General features: G+C 39.6%; 1 protein-coding gene across 1 annotated transcript; it reads left to right on the forward strand.

Annotated features, from left to right (window-relative positions):
• Nucleotides 1-1,214: 1,214 nt before the first annotated feature.
• On the forward strand, nt 1,215-20,434 carry LOC124111087 (acetylcholinesterase-like). Its single transcript, XM_046470663.2, has 11 exons — nt 1,215-1,528; nt 2,522-2,683; nt 9,033-9,183; nt 9,389-9,574; nt 9,669-9,868; nt 10,067-10,196; nt 10,878-10,958; nt 11,671-11,753; nt 13,788-13,908; nt 19,128-19,263; nt 19,810-20,434. Exons 1-11 carry the CDS (start codon nt 1,298-1,300, stop codon nt 20,126-20,128), a joined length of 1,800 nt encoding a protein of 599 aa, XP_046326619.2. The 5' UTR covers nt 1,215-1,297; the 3' UTR covers nt 20,129-20,434.
• Nucleotides 20,435-22,533: the final 2,099 nt, after the last annotated feature.

Raw genomic sequence — 22,533 nt, forward strand, 5'->3', positions numbered from 1 at the left:
TGATGGATATTGCCGGATGATCTAACTACAAGTGGGTGACATCATGAGCATCAATCTACGCCACTGAGATACGAAGACGTGCATCAACCAAGTCAGCGAGCCTGACTACCCGATCCCGTTAGTCCCATCTGTCGACAAACATAGTCGCATTTTACGGCAAGCATTCTGACTCGGATCCTGTAATTTAATGAAGTTATATGACTAATTTTGAAATATTGACAATATGTGTTAATAATTACACCAATGAAAGTTTAAAAAACGTATGTATCATTTTGACAGTGTTTAACATGATCCGTTTAGTAGCTGATGAACATGAATAAACAACAAAGGCATCAATCTATGGTAAATAATTCTTCCGAATCATTGCTTTCTTTGTAAAAATACTAAATTTGTGATATTTTGTTGAAAAAATATATAAAATAATATACAATTAACGTAACAGACAGACAGACAGAGATAAAAAGATAAGAAAGCTAAGGTGACACCAGGTCCCACTTGCACAAAGCGATCTTAACGCTACAATTATTGTAAGCATATGTTAAAGTATAGGAGTTGAAATCATCTTAGCGCTAAGATTGCTTTATGCAAGTAGGCCCAGGTGTGCGCGAAGACAGCAAACTGGTTTTACAAAGACACTGCTTGAGCACTGCTTTCTTTATGGGAACGATTTTGTATATTTATTTATGCTTTCGAGAAGTTCACAAGAGTACGGAAATGAATGCTGTATAAAGCTGCAGTGTGAAATAGGTCAGTACGGAATCTGGGAGGGGTAAACCAGCAACTGAAAGCAAAGACTTTTTGCCTTTTGTCTTTGTTTGTTGGATCGGGTGGTCAGGCTCGCTGACTTGGTTGATACATGTCATCGATCCCAATTGCGTGGATCAATGTTCATGCTGTCAATCACTGGATTGTCTGGTCCAGACTCGATCATTTACAGACCGCCGCCATACAGCTGGAATATTGCTGAGTGTTGCTAAACTAAACTAAATTAATTAAATTAAAAAAATACGATGTCGATAGTGTAGTGCAATATGTTTACATTAAAGTTTTAAAAAATATGGGGGATAAATAATTTGCAATATGCTAAAATACATCCTCGTAAAAAGCATTCTTAGTATACATAGTGCACACTTCAGTAGTTTGTACATGGCATCAGATGTAATTGTCATATTAGTCGTGGTACAATCCAGCTGACCCAGTTTTAAAGGTTATTAGCACTGCATCAACAAAAGTATTTCTATCTGTTCACTAATGCGAGTTGAAGGCAACGAGGACAGACATCAACATTTTGAGGATAATGAAGGTTTCGGTATTCAGCTTAAAGATGTCTTCCCTGTGGACAATGTTTGTCTGTGTTTCCCACTTGGCAACATTAGTGATTACGTTGGACGCTAAGGAATTCGTGGTTCGAGACACCCATTATGGCCAGATCAGAGGCACTGTTAAAACTGTTCTGGGCTCCAAGAAGATTGAACAATACTTCAGCGTTCCTTATGCAGCACCTCCTGTTGGAGAACTCCGATTTGAGGTGAGATGCAATTTGGATTTCTACTGTTCGAATATTGTTTGGTCTGTTGGTTTGTTGTTTAACGCCGCACTCAGCAATATTCCAGCTATATGATGGCGGTCTGTAAATAATCGAGTCTGGACCAGACAATCCAGTGATTGATATCATGAGCATCCATCCACGTAATTGGGATCGATGACATGCATCAACCAAGTCAGGGAGCCTGTCCACCCGATCCCGTTAGTCGCCTCTTACGACAAGCATAGTCGCCTTTTACGGCAAGCATGCTGAAGACGTACATGTATTCTACCACGGACCCTCACGTCGACTATTGTTGGTGGTGGTGTCTATAACTTTGACACAGTTAAGATCCCCACGGTATAACCATATGTACAATTGAGAGTATAATGAGAGGAATGCACATATGCTACCAGGACTGGCCCTTCTGTTCATCTGTCCGGCACTCCCAAAGGAGTTAGAACCTTGACCATAACATGCAAACCTATATTATCCCAACCCTATTATAAACATATACATTGTATACATTTGTTTGTTATGAAGAGAATAATACCTTTCATATGATTTAACCTGGATCATAACATGGAAACGGTTCAGATCTTTATGCTACATTTGTATCTAGAGAAATACACGTTCATGCTGTCTGATTTGCCATCCACCCATTCTAAGTGCTGACACTAAGTGCTCAAAATTACGCAATATTTGCAGTATAATATACATGTACATTGCAAATGTATATTTTGTCATGGTTGCGTAAATATCTAGGTGAGCGATACAGGCCCTATAGGCCTCTTGTTATTAATGTAGATTGGTTTTGTCTATTTTGTTGAACCTGCCCAGATCTACAGCTCTCTTAATAAAAGCATCGGCATAAACGGCTTATATACCTGGATATCCTTTAAGATAACCGATATATCTGAATAACAAGAGTTAACATGACGTTATCCATTCTGCATCCAGTATCTGTCCTAGCATTACACCAATATTTGTTAACAGGATCCCGAGGAACCAACTACTTGGAAAGGTATACTAAACACGACAGTGTTTCCACCTGCTTGTCCACAGATATCCTCAATGTGGAGTTATGTGAAATCCCATCGCCCAGGATTCAACAACAGCGACGAAGACTGTTTATACATCAATATGTATGTTCCCCAGGTGCGTCCATTTAAACATTTTTTATATTGTTAAAAGTGGGATGGTGGCCGAGGATTCGGTTAAAAAAGAAAACAGAAAATACTGGAACAGGTTTGCCTCTGAGTCAGATTTTGAATACACAAATAACTGATGGCTGGATATGATGGATGTCTCGAAAACAGTGTGTTGTAAAACAAAAGTGTTTGTCTCAATCTTTCAGAGAAAGTCTTGAAGCAATAACCCATAACATGAAATGCTCGATCATTTATGAGTTATTACCATCATGGCTTCAGGCGAAACCCAGGGCGGAGCTAAAATCTTTAAATTCCCTGAATGAACAATCACACAGAAATACAGAAGAAACATCTGAAGTATTTAAAATGTTTTTTTTTAGCCTTTTTTAAGATACTGAAACAACACTAATCATAACTTAGAAGAGTGTTGTGAGAGCCGTCTCGGGCTCGGGACAAATGGGTTGCTAAAATTAAAAGTTGACCTGTTAATAACCATCATGGCTACAGGCGTGACCATGACCCCAGGGGCTCCCAGAACCAAAGATGACATAGTGAAGAAAACTCACCTGAATGTAGCAAGGTACATACCATGCCACGCGCTATTGCATGAAATGTAAAACTGTAGCTAATTTCAAATAAAAAGTAATTAATTATTGTTGAATATTTCTAAGTTTTTAGTTTATTTTGTAATTATTATTTACTGTGTAGGTAATTGCAATATTCCATATTGCTAAATATGCAATAAATTTGGTAAATACAATTATAAAGCACTACTTTGTATATTTCAGTGTACAAGTGCATAAGTTATGAAATTTTATTGGCCTTCAAATTATATCGTTCTCTTACCTGGTAGCGTAGTATATTATTATTGGTATTAAGTATGGATTGGGTTGTTGCGATGTCCTGAAATGTATATTTTGGTAACACAAGGTGTTTGTAGTAAGTTACATGATGTTTAGGTCGGTGGTGCCAGCAGTAACAGTGCCTTTTGGTTCTGTTATTGGGTTAGGTTCTGTGATGTTGTAGTAGTACAGGGTTGTACAGGGCGAAGTAACAGATCTGTAAGATTTTCCATCATGGAAATGGACATGTAGCGTTTCATTTAATTGCTGTTGTCTGGCCTTGGTATATCAACAGGGGGCACGGGTGGCCCATTCGCCTAAGGCGCCGCGATTCGCTGTGCAGAGTTGCGTCCCCAGGACACGCCAGAAACCTATGATTGTGGGTTCGAATCCCGGTTCGCCCCGATTATGTTTCTAGGTTTGTCAGCACCATACCCGTGCTCGTGGGTTTCACCGAAGTGGTAAACGTCTGAGACCTGCATCACTTCGGGCTTCTTCCCACATTAAGCTGACACGCCGTGATCTAACTTGAATAATGTTAAAAGCGGCGTCAAACCCAACTCACTCAATCACTAGTACATCAACAAGCAGACTGTATTCTCTCCAAATCGACTTATCCTGGGTCTGGAAGTCAACCAGACAGCAGATCTGATCAGTTCAACTGATCATGATGCGCTCTCGTACATTAATCAGCAGGAAGCAGCTCTTCAGGACGCCCATGAACGGATGAAGCATGATCATGGCCTACGCTCATCAGCCACATTATATGAGAAGAGAGAGGTGGTCTATATCCTCAACTGAGCTACAGTACTGTGTATATGCAAGAAGCTGCAACCAGTGTGGAAACAGCCAGGAGTAATTACACAAAATCTTTCTCCTATCCTGTCTGAGGTTAGAGGAGAGATCCAAGTCATCAGTACTACACCGTGGCAGATTGAAAAAATTGTCAAGACAGACATCTAGATACCAAAGCTCCAGAATGGCTTACTGTATGGATCCGATCTTAACGCTGAGTGTGACCTCCACGTGGAATGGCTGTCTATGGACACATTAATATATTATAATGTGGAAAGCTTATAATTGCGAGTGACAGATGCAATGAATGGTTCCATGGTTCATGTCTAGGAATCACCTCAAAGCCTGGTAGTTAGAGGAATACGTCTGTCCTAACTGTGCTGTATACATAAAATATAGAGTAAAGATTAAACCATAAAAGGCCTAAATGAAAAATATATTCTAGCCGTAAGTAAGTAATAATGGGACATGTATTCTTGCTGAAAATGATTGCATACCGGAATGTTTTAAAATGGGGCACTTAATCTTACGTTTTACGGAAATATACAGATATCAACCTCGCAGTTGCCAAGATGCACTCTGAGCATCGTCAGAGGAGTAGCTACCCACCAAGAGGTGGAGCCTGTCATCACGATGGATCCACCTACACCTGGGCTGGGGAGGACTACGGTCTAGGCACAGCCCAGGCACAAGAAGCGACCCGTAGACCGAGACAACGCAGGACCAGAAAGGCTAGAAAGACCAGAAAAAACAGGCTGGGAAAGTCCACACATAGCCCATGCGAAAGTACTGACCAATGACCAATAGAGGACGGGAGTTGATGTTACCAAGCTATGCCCTACACCAAGTAGGAGGGAACGAAGAGCATGTACACCCAATCCATGGACTGTACCATCTCACAAAAAGGAAGGACGAACTGTATTCCGTTCCCGGTCAAAAGATCCGAACTGCAGACAGGGAAACCGAGTTGAGTGTACTTGATTGTAAGCGGTTGATCTGAAGTTACCAACGTTAACTCGATTTGACACGTGATGGAGGGAGTTTTTGTCTGGTTGGCATACATTTTATTTGCATCTGAAAAAGAAATCTTATTTTCACTACTGGGGATACATTCTAGCCCGAGTAACCACAGCGGACTGTGTCACTAGTGGAATGTTAAGAACTGTACCAGCTGAACGTTCGTGAAAGTCATCCCGCTAGTAATGCATGTAGCTCATAACCTGCACAGCATAATGCTGATGAGCAAATGCTTCGCAAACTTATGTAATAGAAAATAGACAAACTACAGAACTACATAATTCTGATTGATCATACAGTAACCAAACGATTGACGATCATGCTGGTTTCCGCTGCAGCATCGTCTTTGTTGACACGCGGTGGCGGGTTGGGAGCAGAGTTGCTGAAACGCATCCCTCTACCATGGCCCATGCATTACAGTACGGTTCTGCAAAAACTTATAAAATAAGACATCTTGCTAAGACATCGTTCATCTAAGACGTCTGATGAAGAAGTTTCTCCTTTAGCTTCTGATTCCTTGCCAAAATTCTTGGTTATTGAAGCTGTGGACGGAAGTCCTTTGAAACTGAATCCATTTGCAATCTCCAAGGACATCCGAGGTGGAGATGTTAAACATGTCACTCGACTCTTTTAGTGGAATATGTAAAGATACAGTAATCTGGCAATCTGCTGGGTCTACAGCAGTTTGTAAACACCCAGTTGTTGTCTCAGTGCACAGGACACTGAACTCTTGCAGAGGCATCGTCGGGGACTGGTCACGTTGTCTTTCTAATATGTCAGAAAAAGAAATTGCAGCCGAGTTAAAAGGTTAAGGTGTCACTGTTGTGAAACGTTTTACCAGGGAAAAAGATTCAGACATTATAAACACAAATACGCACTGACAGTTCTTCCCAAATCTACTAAAACCCGGAAACTTGGAGTGGAGGTATATATAACAAATCAACCATGTAGTTTTAAATGCAAAATGTTTGGCCGTGGTGCAGAATTTTGCCATGGCAAAACGAAATGTTCCCGTTGCGGTTGAGTTCATGTGAGCTCAAAATTATGGAACTCAAATGCAAACAAAATATTGTTGACCACCTAGATCGTTCAGAATCATTCATTAAATATTTCATTGTAAATAACCAGCATGCTGTATCGATCTTTTTCGACCTTGAAAAAGCTTATGATACAACATGGAAACATGGTATTGTAAAAGATTTACATGACTTTGGTTTTAGAGGCCGTTTGCCTCATTTTATATCACAGTTTTAACTGACAGACAGTTTCAGGTCCGTGTTGGATCATTCCTATCGGAACATTCTAATCAGGATCAGGGGATTCCACAGGGCACTATTTTGTCCGTCACATTTGTTAGTATAAAAATAAATAGTCTATCAAAAGTATTACATGACTCAATTGATGGGTCATTGTTTATGAATAATTAAATGAATATCTCATGTCGTGGTAAAAATATGCGTACTATTGAACGCCAATTACAGTTGCGATTAAAATAATTCATAAATGGTCACATGAGAGTGGCTTTAAATTTTCATAGACCAAGACCAATTGCATACATTCCTGTCGATAATATGATCCCGATATAGAACCCGAACTCCTTTTAGATGGCACCAAGCTCAGGCTGCCCGTGATTAAATGTTTGTCGTTGTTCCCACTAACAATTTCAAAATAACAAAACCAATATTAGCCAGTATATTAACTGAGGAATAAATGTGCCAAACTCAAACAACAATACTATCAGCTTTTGGCTTGAATCTAATACTCGATGACATGCTTGTTACTCTTTTGTACTGGATTTCATAACCATCCGTAGAACAGATAATATATTCTTCCCTGTCACAAAGATTAATCATAAGAATTAATCTTTATATTCACAGAAAGTAATCAAGACAAGTTGAATTCATACCATGTGGATTCTCAAAAACTCAAAGCAGGTGCTTAAATTTTTGCAATCGTGGAGCGGAACCATTTGATTTTTCAACTTTGTACACAACTATCCCACACTGAACGTGGTGACCATAGATATGATTACATCTGTATCCTTTCAGGACAACTTGCCGAAAAGGTTTAATGGGAAAACGATGTTAGAAACGTTATACTTTCTCACTGATAACATCTAAATGTACATATCTTAATGGGCACCAACTATCCTCCTATTGTTGGTAATCTTTTTCCTTAGGCATATGAATCGAAATTTCTGCTCGGATTGTCACAATCACAAGATAATTGGGCCAATACCTTCAACTTGAGTTTGCGGTATATCTATGATCTGATATAGTTCAATAATGGTATCTTGCATTGATACGCGACCGCCTCCGTGGTCAAGTGGAGCGTCTGCTAGGAGAGGGGAGAGCGTCATGCCAAAGACGTTAAAAGATGGTACTTGTTGCTACCCTGCCCGCCGCTGGGCATAAAAGGAATAAAACAAGGACTGGTCTGCTCGTTGTCAGTATACATTGTTATAGTTGGATAAAATGCAGCATGGTATCTCAGTTGGCTAGCACTATTAACCCGGCTCGCGCGCGCACGAACGAACGAACGAACGCTCGAACACACGTACATGCGCACACAGACACACACATACACTTCCAACAGTCAACTTTCCCTTTATGTCCAGTAATACACCCGTTGGTGTTTGCCCTTTCGAAAGGTGTAATAGACTTATGCTAAACAGTTATTTGCTCGTGATTACAACATTCAACGCCTAAGTTAAGCTTTCAAAAGGTTTCACGGTAGACATATGGAGGACATTTACAAACTTGAGGCATCACTGACAAAAAATGATGTAATCCCCTATTTTGACATGTGTTGACATGTTTATGCGTGAACAATTGACTTGCCTTTACATGTGTTTGTGCTGAGAGCCATCGGTGGAACACGATACGATCACCTTTTCGCAAACATCAGTCATCAGTCAATCAGTATTTGATAGTTGTTCATAAAGACATGCTTAAGATATAGTCAGAATCATACAATCTATAATGATTATGAAAATAGGTTTGTCGCTTTTCGTTTTATGCAAATCTCTGGTTATGACCATGGGCATGGCATCGCGATCGTGTGGCAGCTTTTTCGACTGGTGAATGAATTGAAAAGGTTAACACTTAAAAAATATCGAATAGTTAATTAATCCCAATCTTAGGGGGCACGGGTGGCCCAGTCGTCTAAGGCGCCGCGATTCGCTGTGCAGAGTTGCGTCCCTTGGGCACGCCAGAAACCCATGATTGTGGGTTCGAATCCCGGTTCGCCCCGATTATGTTTCTAGGTTTGTCAGCACCATACCCGTGCTCGTGGGTTTCACTGAAGTGGTTAACGTCTGAGACCTGCATCACTCCGGGCTTTCCTCCCACATTAAGCTGACACGCCGTGATATAACTGGAAAACTGTTAAAATCGGCGTTATACCCAACTCACTCACTCACTCCATTCGGTTAATTTATTTCAGTTAAACGGTCAAACCTGATGCAACTGATATCGTTTAGTATTTACAAAAATACAGAATATTTCAAATTAACTCAAACATAAAAACAAGGTTAAATGGAGCTGATGTTTCATGGATACATTCACAGACAACTATATGTATTCGACTCAACCCAAAAAAGTACGAGAATCTGTTCTTTACTAAGAAAGTGTTATCCCAAATATAACATTTGTTAAGTTCACTACAGCTGAATTATTCAGTCACTATGTATCTATCCTCAAGAATGGAGAAAGCGAAAGCAAGTTGGAGGTCCTTGTTCACATCCACGGAGGCAGCAATCATGTTGGCATGGGAGCCATGTTAGATATGGACTTGTTGGCAGCTCAAGGGGAAATCATCGTTATCAATTTCAACTACAGACTAGGTGCTCTCGGTATGTACAAATGTAAAATTTGTAAAAAAAAACACTAATGGAATTAAACTTATGGCGAACGCTCATCTAGAAATGAATTAGTAACCTTATAACGTATAGATAATGTCTAACTTTAACACGTGGTATTAATTACAATGTAGACCGAGGCTAGAATGGTTCCAGGGATTTCTTTGAGATTTACAACAACCTCAATTGCATATCACAGGTTTTCTGAGCGGTAGACGACCGGAGTTTCCAGGAAACTATGGCCTGCTGGACCAAACTGCAGCTCTACAATGGGTTTCTCGAAACATTCATTTCTTTGGAGGAGACCCAAACAAAGTTACAATCGAAGGACACAGTGCAGGGGCGGCAGATGTCGGCTACCATATTGTGTCGCCACTGTCAAAAGGTACAAGTTAGAAACAAGAAGACCAGAGCGCGTTAAAAGCTCTAATCTCTTTTTACGTAGATATTGCATCCAAAACTCAAATGATCAATTTCAGGATTATTCCGCTTCGCCATCATCCAAAGTGGGTCACCAACAGCCCACTGGGCATCATCATTTCAGCATCAACCTGAAAACGTCCTTACCAAGTACCGCGAGGATCTCGGTTGTGACACTTCCACTGACCTGCGGGAACTTAAGCAGTGCCTAAAGACAAAGGGATGGAGAGATATAAATAATGTACATTACAAGTTTGATGTGAGTACATGCGATGCTCATCCGTGTCTGTATACACCTGTACACATATGTATTGTTGTGTCATGTTAATATTTTTTTCTGGGTCCATATTCCACTAAAATAGTTTAGTCATGAATGCGTTTTCGTCTTATATTTGTCAGATGATACTTAAAACGTCAAGAAGCTTGTGTCACCATGAGTGTTTTTATAATTTTCCAGTGTGTTCCTCGAGCCTTTTGTTTGTCTCCAGTAATTGACGGGTTCTTTGTACGAAAGCACGTGGACATTCTGTTTAAAGAGGCTGAACTAAATGGGAAAGCCTTTATGGTTGGAATAACAAGGGATGAGGGTACGGTCTTTGATCTTTAGATGCTTGCATATAGATATGCTAGGAATAAGGTTGTTACATTCAGTTCAGCAAAACTTAATGCCATTAAAGCGCTTTGAAGTACTTGCGTTTTACAACCCTCTGAAGATTTTCACTTATTATAGCTAAATGTATAAAATTGACGAATAGCAGAAGATCTACAATGAGATTTCATCGTCGGAATCGTACAATCGACACTTCTTTCAGCAAAGTTTTCTTATGAATATGGAAAGGGTTTTGTCGCTTTTATTTACATGGCTTATATGGGCTCTCACCGGAGGGACAGGATGCGCATGCCCTTTTGCGAATACCTGGTATCATCACAATTTGATAGTGATTCAGAAACCATGCTTTTGGTTTAGGCAGAATCGTACATCGCACTCTGCTTTTAGCAGATATTTGTTATGATTATGTACAAGTTTGGTCGTATCTATTATATGCATCATCTTCAAGTTTTTGTGAGAATGTGAAACTTAATTTGTTGCTAACGAACATAAGTGTAGAAAATGATAAGAACCATCACATATATCACAAGTGCATTGATAAGAGTACATTTACATACATGGTCATTATGAGCATATGGATAATATACTTTTTCACAAGAACGCTTTTGATTTAATTTCATTTTTGAGATGTATATGCGTTGATTCTATCATCCTTTAGGAAGAGAATGGGGGTTAACTGTTCCTTATTTCCTGACCCCAACGATTTTGGAAAAATACGCTCGCAGTGACATCGAATTGGGTATGTTTCTTAACTGAAATGTTGTACTTAAAACTGATTGTAACCAAGAGTATGACTGTATAGAACTAACAGTGTTTTGAGTTTTAAATCTACGAAACGCATGAAGGTAACAGTCGATTTATGTCCAGTCTGATACTTTACTTTGTCAAAGATGTGTTATTGCAGACATATTTGGGACATTTCCAAATTTGACGCATGTGTCCGAGGTAATTCCCTATTTAGACCTGTATTATGTGTTCCCGTGTATTCAAAGGTGAACAAGTAACTTGCCTTTGCATATGTTTAAGAAGGATGCCACCGTTGGGTCAGGATATGCTCACCTTTTCACGAACACCTGGTATCCTCACTATTTGATAGTGATTCATGAACACATGTTAATGACACAGGGGAAGTTCTTGCTGTGCACACTTCTTTTAGCAGAGATTTGGTATGATTAATTAAATGTTCTTCTCACTTTTATTTAAAACGAACCGAATTTCACTGATATGGCAATTCTTACTTGCCAGAAAGCCAATACGGTGTTTATTAGTCTTTATACTATGGGGATTAGTGTCATTCAGCTTTGAAAAGAATCATGAGTTTGCTTGAGTAAACGTTTTAAGTTTATATTTGAATAGTTAAATCATTGTTAAGATCATTGATCGTTTAGGAAAAAGAGTATGAGAATGTATATATCTTTACAATAGACATTCAATTAGGTTCCTCTTCCTAGTGACAAGCGGTATCATTGTGCACGAGTACTACCCTTGGAATGACCCTCTGAACAGGACGGCTCACATTATTGCATTCGGTGATGTAAGTATTCAATGATGGAAAGAGCCATACACGTTCTTTAGAAAAAGCTTCACATTAATATTTCTTCCTAGTGGCACAGTTATAACCTTAACATCTGCTGAATGACCGTCAATTCAAAATACAAAAATCCGTAAGAGGACATAAACTAATATCTACATTGATGCTCTTTGAAACTTTAAGATTTAGTAACTCTTCATGCTTACCAGGTAACCTTTTTTTATTGGACATATTTCTCAAATCTACAACCTACACAAGGAATACTGAAACACAAAAGCATATATACTAGCCACATAAAGAAACTATGCACGGAGAAATTATAGATATAAGGGCACACCGTCCATATATGAAATATAGGTTTGAAAACAGCAATTATTGGAGACATTCAAACGCTCATGCACGTGCCATACGATATGACGTCATTGATGGGGACCTATGGACGTGCAATATGTTACTGCACGTGCATCCTGTGCAGCGGTACACAGCATGTGCAACTCAAAATTCGCTGTCACTTTGGAAAGCATGATCTGTGGTCATTCAAAAATTCAAAACTTCTCAGGCGCAGACACAAGCATATCACAAGCAAATCATGCCAAGATTGACAGCTGCACAGCGCCATGAAGCCATTGGAATGATCCGAGCGGGAATGAGGCAACAACAGGTGGCAACACATTTCCAATGCCATCGTAACACGATATTGGCATTGGTGAGGCGTTATGAGAACACAAATGACGTTGCCGACCACCCACGTTCAGGACGTCCCTGAGTAACGACGCCAAGACAGGACAGATGGATTCGAGTTACACATCTACGACACAGGTTCCAAACGGCAGTAAGGACGTCCCAGACAATTCCTGGACTGCGCCGTATCCATCCCAACACTGTCAGGAATCGTTTACGTCAGTACGGGATTCGACCACGACGCCCTGCCATACGTCCCATCCTGACACACCGTCATCGAGGCAACCGTCTAAGATGGTGTCGAAATCATGTTCGCCAACCTCGAATATGGTGGAGAAATGTTGTCTTTACAGAAGAATCGAGGTTCAACATTTCCCACAGTGACGGGCGCCAACGTGTCTACCGGCGTTTGGGAGAACGTTATGCACGCAACTGTATTGTGGAGTGGAATCGTTTTGGAGGTGGCTCTGTGATGATTTGGGGTGGGATAACAGTACGGCACCGAACCCCTTTGGTGGTTGTTCAGGGCAATCTCACCGGTGTTGGCTACAGAGATCAGATTCTGAGGCCTGTGGTCATTCCTTTCCTGCAACGCCATGGCCCGGGATTGACATTTAAACAGGACAACGCTCGTCCTCACACGGCTAGGGTCGCAATGGATTTCCTTCACCATAACAATGTCATGTTACTGCCATGGCCTGCAAATTCTCCAGATCTCTCCCCAATAGAGCATGTGTGGGATGAAATTGAGCGCCGTCTGCGTCGTCTTCCACATCCTCCAGATAACATCCGTGACTTGGCACAGGATTTGAGGAGGATATGGCAGGCCATTCCCCAGGCCTTCCATGCCCATTTGGTGGACTCCATGCGTCGCCGATGCACTGCTGTGATTCCCGCACAGGGTGGTCATACCCGTTATTGACTTTGTGACTTTGTCGTTTGACCCCCTACTCCATTTTGATCTTCTGACGTCATCGTAACAGATGTTGTTCAGGTCCCGTTGACATTTTCTTATGGTCCGATCATTCAGCTGCTACAGCGTCTGCATCATTTTGATCTTGCTGTGCTGTATTTCAATCCAGAATATATTTTCTCCGTGCACAGTTTCTTTATTTGGCTAGTATATGTAGGCTTAAAATGTCCGCTCCATTTAGAACCACCACAAATCATAGTATCAACTTTCTTGTAAATGAAAAAAATCACATATGCAATATCTGTTTTCAAGACAGATGTAAATAGCATTACATTTTGTAAATATTTCCCTTTGGCGCTACATGAATCAACAATATATTGGGTCAATGTTCGTTGTTTTTATTCTGCTTTATGACCTGTACTCGTCTTCCTGCTCTATTATAGATTTGGGGGGATAATGACGTCGCCGCCCCTACCTTCGATGTAGCTACACGTCTCGCTGCCAGAACGGACAACGTCTACTTTTATTCATTTGACTATGCATCACCAACTGCCACGGTGCCGGGTATGTACATGATCAACGTTGATTTTGATAGGTGAGAGACGTATGCTAGCTTCTGAAATAGTATTTATTACGAACATGAAACAAGAGTGAGTGAGTGAGAGTTGGTGTGTGTTTGTGTGAGTGAGTGAGTTTTAACGCCGCTTTGATAAGGTATATACCACGAGATCAGAATTATATTTAATGCATAGTTTGAACAAATACCAACACCAAATGTAAAAGTAAGGCAAAACGTTTTCGAAATAGGATCATTGTAGTGTTTGCTGCCAAGCGTTTTCCAATAGTTTATCATGAGTAAATCTTTAGCCGGTACTTATATATTTCTGGGAAGTAGTAGGTAAGGACATTACAACCATTGGGTCATATTCACAAACTTACCATTGATGTTACAGTAGAATGAAGTCAAGGTCATGTTATTGTTGATATAATACCTCTAAATCATGCCCCCTGGGGACCAAGGGTAGAATGTGTCCCCATGACCCCACTGGTCGTGGGAGGCGACCGAGTTTGGCAACCCGTTTGCCGTGGGCTGCGCCCCTGTGTTGGTATAGGATGGGATTCTGGTGGTTGAGGACACTGGAACCAGTGATAGCACCGATTGCCATGTGTGTGCAAACTGCAACGGGGTAGCACATGTCCTGCCCCAAGCTTTGTCCAGTATTTGAAAAAGAATCGAAAATTGGCAAAATATACCAACAATATGTCTTTCTCTGATGCCCAGAAATTGATAGCAGACCAAGCTCCCAATACTCCTTTATCAAAGTCATACTCTGTCGCAGTTTGTTTCTTCAATCCAAAAGGTGAATAGTGCGTGTCAGACAGCAATTAGCTGTGTCAAAGATCAACAAACAATGCTGTACCTACTTTCTGAGATGACCGAATCCACTGAAACACAGACTGATATACCATCTACCCCCAAGCCAGCTGACCTTACACCAGACCCTGTAGCCAGAACTGAACCTATGATTGAAATTCACACTGAACAAAACATCGAAACGAAAAGAAATGTACGTTTTACCAAAACCGCTAAAACGAAGATGAGCTTAGGCCCTTGAGCATATTGAGGTGTATTTACTAATACCTCTGTAGGTCATAACAGCTTTGAACCTCTAGATATGGAAATCTCTCCATCGCTGTAATTGCAGTGTAGAGGACCCCTCTTTCTCGATCTCCATTTGAGCCGTCATGAGTTGATCTGGCAATTTTATACAATGGAACAATTTTCATGACCTGCAGCTATTAATTCAAGATTTAGAACCGTTCCTCAAAACCGCTGATAAATTTGATATAAGACAGTACTCTTCCTATCATTGTTTTTCTCCTCCAGATGATAAAGCAACTAGAGGATATTCTGTTATGGTAAAACAGGACGCCATTCACAATCTTGTTTCTCTGAAGAAAACCTCTTCTGATTGTTGAAGTACGTGTAACATTAAATATAGTTTTTACATTATCTTCTTTGTATGTACCACCATCCCATTCTCTTCGACGGTCCGACATAAGATAGTTTATGACGAACTCCCCGAGCCCTGTGTTATCATAGGAGATTTAAAAGTCCATAACCCACTTTGGGTTAGTAATAGGACCAATTCAAATGGTAAATTACTTGAGGATAATGTTTTTTAACAACGATCTATGCATTTTTATTGATGGTTCTAATACATATTTGGAACAGGAACCTACTCTTGTCTGGATCTATTAGTTGTAGATTCTCATTTACTGAATGAATGTGAATGGTCCGTCCACGATGACCTCAGTGGAAGTGACAATTTTTCAACAATAACGCCATCTGATGTTCCCCCATCATCAAAATGGAGTTTTACAAAAGCCAACTGGGCATTATATGAAATCCGTTGCACTACCTAAATAATACCTGACATTGTCTTTGATGTTTCCGACCCTATAAAATTATACTGCAATGAAATTCACATACATAAACCATGGTTTAACAATGACTGCAAAGAAGCTATGAAGGCAGGGGAAAAGGCTGACAGTATTTCCGTAGCAATCCCATGGTACCAAATATAAATAAATTCAAAATTATAAATGCTAAAGCCTGGCGCAGTTTTAAACAAAACAAACGCCAATCTTGGCAAAATTATGTATCCAAGAAAAAATCACTGACGCTTATGTCTAAGGTATGGAACATGATTAAGAAAATCAAAGGTAAGGATACTAAATAAAGCATACACCATCTTAAAAATGGGGATCAGTTGTTAACTGATAAGTCAGATATAGCAAATATACTTGGTGAAACTCTTACTGAACATTCGTCCACGTCTAACTATATACCTTAACCTCAAAAATACCAAAAACAGCAGGAAAAGAAAACTATTAATTTTAAATCAGGTAACGGGGAAGATAATAATGAATTATGTTCTATTCATGAGCTCCATACTGCCCTCAGACAAGCTCATGATACTGCTACAGCAGCTGACAATATCCATTGTCAACCCATGAAACAATTACCAGAACCTTGTTTAGAAACGTTGGTATGTTTATTTGATGAAATGTGGACCTCTGGTAAATTTCCTTCATCATGGCATGATGCCATAGTTGTTCCCATACCCAAATCTGGACGTGATCATACCGATGCCGCAAATTATCGACCGATTTATTGACTAGCTGCGTTTGCAAAACCATGGAACACGTGGTTCAGAAAAGATTGACATGGTACTTAGAATACAATACTTTAATCACACATATTCAATGTGGTTTTCGTAAAAGTCGAAGTACTGTTGACCATTTCGTTGGATTGGAGTCATTTATTAAAAATGCCATTATAAAAAATCAACATGTAGTGTCTATCCTTTTCGATCTAGAAATGCTTTTGACACTACATGGAAATATGATAGTTTAGAAGATATACATAATTTTGGTTTGAGAAGCCGTTTGCCTCTATTCATATCCAATTTTTTTACTGACAGACAATTTCAAGTCCGTGTGGGCTTAACCGTGTCTGACAAGGCACTATCTTGTCTGTTACATGTTTTAGGCAGATAAATAGCCTCTCAACGGTTAAATGATTCTATAAATGGATCACTTTCCGTGGATGATTTTAACATATCTTGTCGTGGTAATAATATGCATTCAATAACAGTAACAGTTGTGTCTAAAAACAATTAAAAAATGGACGCTAGAAAATGGCTTTAAATTTTCTGAAGCCAAGATCGATTGTATACAATTTCTGCCGAACATATCAGCCACATCAAGATCCCGAACTACATTTGGATGGCACACCCATCAAAAATGTACTGGGGGCTTATTTTCGATAGCCATTTGACATTTAAAACCCCATATGAATATCTTAAAGCCAAATGCCCGAGGGCGCTAAAGTTATTAAAAGTCGTTTCAAGTTCAAAATGGGGAGGTGATCAGAAAACCCTTATCCAAATTTATAGAGCCCTCATCCCTTTAAAACTTGATTATGACTCCATCTTGTGTGGAGGAACATACAAAAGCAATCTGAATATATTGAATTCTGTTCATCATCAAGCACTACGGCTCGTCCTTGGATCCTTAAGGACTTCTCTAATTATTAGTTTATATGTGGAGGCTGACGAACCATCAATTAAAATTCGCAGTATGAAATTATGTTTGAAATATACTACCAAATAACCTTCAAATCAATCTAATCAAGCATACTACAGCGTTTTAATCCCCTATATGAGGAACTTTACCAAAAGAAATCTTCTCGTTGCTCTTGGAATAAGGATAAAAACTGCAATTTCTGATGCCAATACACACCTCGAAATTATTTCACCTAACCGTCTTCACCTCCTTGGCAACTGGTAAAGCAAGTTCATCCTGACTTTCACAAAAATAAAGAAATCACAAACTAATCCACTTATTTATCAACAAGAATACCATCAACTGAAATATAAATATATATGATAGTTACAGATCTCAGTCTATATTAACAGATGGATCCAAGGATGGTGCCGCAGTTGCTATCGCTACTATCATTGGATCCAGAACCATATCGTTCAGGTTACCACGTGACAGTTCAAATTTCACGGCAGAATCAAATGCCATTTTAACAACTCTTAAATATATAAATAATTAATCTAAGCATAAGCAGTTCATACTATTTTCAGACTCTCTTTCGAGTCTTCAGGCTACTCAAACTATTAATCGAAATTATATAAGGATCTAGCTACTGGCCAATACGACATCATTTTCTGTTGGTTACCCAGCCATATTGGAATCGTTGGAAACACAATGGCTGCTGCTGCTGCTGCTGCAAAAGCAGCATTCAACAAATCTGTGAACCCACTTCTAATCCCATACATGGATATTAACCTGTAATTAAACGTTACTTCAGAGATCTTATGCAAAAGAAGTGGGACACCCAAGTAGGTGTCAATAAGTTACATGAAATTAAACCAACTATCGCTTCACCTGCATGGGTTGTTAGTCCAGATTTGACGAGGTCATCATGGGACGATGGCGTATTGGCCATTCACGCTACATTCAAGAATATTTATTGAAAGGTGAGGATCCTCAATTCTGCATCCCTTGAAAGAATCATGGCCAGACGTGTCCTACTTGACTGTATTGATTTTTCCATCCCAAGGGATCAATATTTCAAAGAATTATCTATTAAGGATATTTGTACTAGTATTAATTCTCGTTTAATTCTTAGTTTTTAAAGGATATAGAACTGTTTGCTAAATTTTATTAACATGTTTTGTACAAAAACTAACGTTTTAAAATTGGTAGTTCAAATTAACAACTAAGATTGAAGGGGTACAGTAAAATTAGTGTCCGCCTGAGAGGATACATCTTTCAAAGGTCATTTAGAAAGATCACATCTTTAATCGTAGTATATTTGTTAGTATTAACTGGGGGTTAAAACTGAGTACAATCGCCAGCGGCTGAAGGGATGGTGAGGACCGTGCAGGTAGCAGAAGTATCGTAGGTCCCCACGGTCCCTAGTATGGTGGCCTACGTTTGTTTGCTGGCGATTAAAATCTCTGTGATATTCTAGTTATTGTACTGTCCTTCGGCAAAATGTTTTATACAGTATAAATATATTTGTTGTAAATGTATGACTTTATCCGGTCGCGATATGGCTGAGATAATGTCAATATGTAAATATTTACTCACTCACTCACTCAATCAATCATGCATTCTGATGATCTCGATGAAGGTGTCTCTTGTGGACTCAGTTCGTTCCATCTGGTGAATGCACTTACACAATATGTTGTTTCTACCCGTAGGCGTTCCACATGGACGAGACCTGTTCTACCTGTTTGGTTGTCCTTTCTCTGGGCATCCCCTGTACAACTATACCGAGGAAGATCGACAGATCAGCAAAGTCTTCATGAACATGTGGATCAACTTTGTCAAGACAGGGTGAGAAAATGACCTCCCTGTGAAATATTGGATAGTCACGTGATTTTCATCATACTATCTCGGCATGTACTCAATATATAGGCATCAATTTGCCTCTTTAACCTCACATTTACTGCATTTACAAATAAAACATGTCTTGAAAAAATATTTATCCCTGTTTCTTTTTGTTTAGGCAGTTAAATACTGTATCTATCATTGTATCGCCACATGGAATATGAATACTGTTTCTCTTATTTACTGTATCATATACAGCACAGCGTGATGTTTCAGGTGGTTGAGGAAGTGGCATCGCTTGCTTCACTGGTCTCAATTAATCTGCTTTTTCTTTCGTCCGTGACTGTACATGTAGTGTGAGCTGGTATCAAGGTCCTCCGTTTGGTGACAAATTGGAATAACGTGCATGATAAATATGTGATTTGCACTTTGATCATGACCTAGCATTAAAATTTTAGAGGCCAATGTTAAGAATAACTCTCATCATTCACAGATGTTTCATTGCATAAACGTTACTCTTCTTTACATACCCATTTCATTTTATTTCATTAGGAAGCCGTCATCAACTGTCAAAACCGATCCAGTATTCTTTCAACAGTTTGATAGCGAGATTCAAGCATATATGAAAATCGATGTCGTTGATGGCAACGGAACAATTGAGACAGCATATAAGCCTCGGCCTCGTCAGATAGCGTTCTGGAATAGTGTGTTGCCACAGATTGCTGCTCTGCAATCGCAATCGATACAAAGTGAAAAATACGGTACAGTAACCTGGAGTTTGGCCTCAGTAAGTGGCATATTGTTCCTGTGTGTCATTGTAAGTGTGGTGTTCCTAGTGCGAAAACAGCATCTTGCTTCTCAAGTTAATTAGAAACCATTAGTGTAATAATTTATTGGCGGATATCCTTTGCATGCTTCAATCAGATATGAAATCGGTACTTGATCAATACAGTACTAAACATGCGCTGGTAGTTAATTCGTCACTGATTAATACTATCGCTATTCTCGTAGGTTTCGCCATTGTATTTTCTCACAGCAGATTTCCACACAGTGACAGACCCGTGAAGATCCGGGGTCTTCAGCAACCCATACTTGCCGTAAAAGGCAACTATGCTTGTCGTTAGAGGCGACTAACGGGATCGGGTGATGAAGGCTCGCTGACTTGGTTGAAGCATGTCATCGTTCCCATTTGCGTGGATCAATGCTCATGATATCAATCACTGAATTGTCTGGACCAGGCTCGATTATTTACAGACTGCAGTCATATAGCTGGAATATTACTGAGTGCGGCGTAAAGCAACAAACCAATCAACCAACCAACCAACCACACAGTGATAGAATTCCAATACGGTTTATATATTCAAAGAGGAATTGAACCCAACACACATACTATTTATAAAAGTACACATGTTCTCTGTATTTTTCCACAAAATGCACTGTCGAATATTAATATATTGTCATCAGTGATCTGATTATGTAAATCTTCGTGTTGTCATATGATTTAATAAAATATTAGACGATGCTGATGTATGTGCATTTTTATGAACATGTCTTAACATACTACACTGGACATGCTTCATCATAATTATTGTCTCCAAGATACGATATATAATGAAATAGACATATGTTAAAGAGGCGAATTCCATCATCAATGGAAACAAAAGGAGGCCAAACCAAAAAAAAGGAGGTAAATTTGAATCAATATCAAAGTAAATAGATGCTTCTACAATCCGACATGAAATAGTCTCTAAGGCGACTAACGGGATCGGGTGGTCAGGCTCGCTGACTTGGTTGATGCACGGTCATCAATCCCAATTGCGCGGGTTGATGCACATGATATTAATCACTGGATTGTCTGGTCCAGACTCGATTATTTACAGACCGCCGTCTTATAGCTGGAATATTGCTGAGTGCGGCGTTAAACAACAAACCAACCAACCAACCCTTGCCAGTGGAAAGATGAGATATGGTTTCAGTCACTGGTTTACCTGGTCCAGAGTCATTACTGGCATTCTGCTTAGTTCGGTGTTCTTCGCCATTCACTTCCTGACTCTTGTGAACTTCTCGAAAAGATTAATAAATATACAAATTTAATTTAATTACGAAAACAGTGCTGGGTGGGGCGTTAAACAACAAACAAAAGAAAGAATGTATGTTCCGCAGGTCCACCTATTTAATCAGTTTAGTTTATTGTCAAAGGTGGAATGGGGACCTAGGATTCCTTTTGAAAACCCAATTTGTTGCAGAAGCTACTGGAAAAGATTTTGCTTCAGGTTTTGTTTAAAAAAAATCATTGTTCGCTGGACTTGTTGGATGCCCTGATAAACAGTGCTCTGTGAAACTGGTTAGTCTTGAAGCAGTGACCCCAATAATATCAAATGGTCGATATAAGTAAATACCATTGTTGGTAGTTGTAGCTGGAGACGAGACCAAAGGCGCTGCCCATCATTTAAAGACAACATACAGTGCCGTCATATGAACCACCCCTCTCTGTAAGTTCACGCCCAGCAGCAGATGCATCGCAACAACACACACATTGCTGTGTTCGCCCTACTGCGGGTTCTCATGAGTTAATCAACAGCGACCGTCGATCTGCCGACTCAGTTCCGTGTTCCGTGTCACAACTGCAGTCTTACTCAATGTTTCTCACTATATCCAAGTAGTACTATATACAAGTAGTGCAGCCGTTTCGTGAAAAATTGTGCACTTATGAGATGAAAGCATGATTTGATTTGACTTAGGTAGTCCAAAGCGTAAAATAAATTAAAATAGTGCATTCTTGCCTTTCTTTGGCATCTTATCTTTAAGACACACGGCATTAAAGCCGATTAACTATACTAATAGTGTATACTCATATGGTAAACAACAGAATATTAAAAAACTATTTATTTATTTATTTATTGAAATATGTTTGTACATCGCTCATGTTGTGTTTGGTTAGTGACAATATAATGTGATCACATTTGCAAATGGTGAACTAATTAAATGTGCCACAACACCTTGCTCTGCACCCCATCTCAGACTAACAACTATATCTCAGAAGCTCTTGACATGACTTAGAAGCTTGTGGTAGTGTAGTCTACAAAGGCTCATAGCCATATGCATGTGCTGCTGATATTACCATCCCCAGTCAGGTCTCCAGACTTCGTCCCCAACAGTAGCCAGCTTGAAAAGGATGCAGGCTAAAACGGCACCTCAGCAAAATGTCACCGATTTCTCTGGCTACTAATTGTCGGGCGAAAACGGCAACTCTATTTTTAATCACGATAAGAACGT

Source organism: Haliotis rufescens, unplaced genomic scaffold (genome assembly GCF_023055435.1).
Source record: "Haliotis rufescens isolate VD_foot unplaced genomic scaffold, xgHalRufe1.0.p SCAF_2, whole genome shotgun sequence".
In the NCBI taxonomy this organism is placed as follows: domain Eukaryota; kingdom Metazoa; phylum Mollusca; class Gastropoda; order Lepetellida; family Haliotidae; genus Haliotis; species Haliotis rufescens.

Bases quoted from the DNA above. Each gene is read 5' to 3' on its own strand.
- LOC124111087 (XM_046470663.2), top strand. From the start codon at position 1,298: ATGAAGGTTTCGGTATTCAGCTTAAAGATGTCTTCCCTGTGGACAATG. The intron at 9,575-9,668 runs GTACAAGTTAGA...GATCAATTTCAG, and splicing joins TGTGTCGCCACTGTCAAAAG to GATTATTCCGCTTCGCCATC. The intron at 10,197-10,877 runs GTACGGTCTTTG...ATCATCCTTTAG, and splicing joins TGGAATAACAAGGGATGAGG to GAAGAGAATGGGGGTTAACT.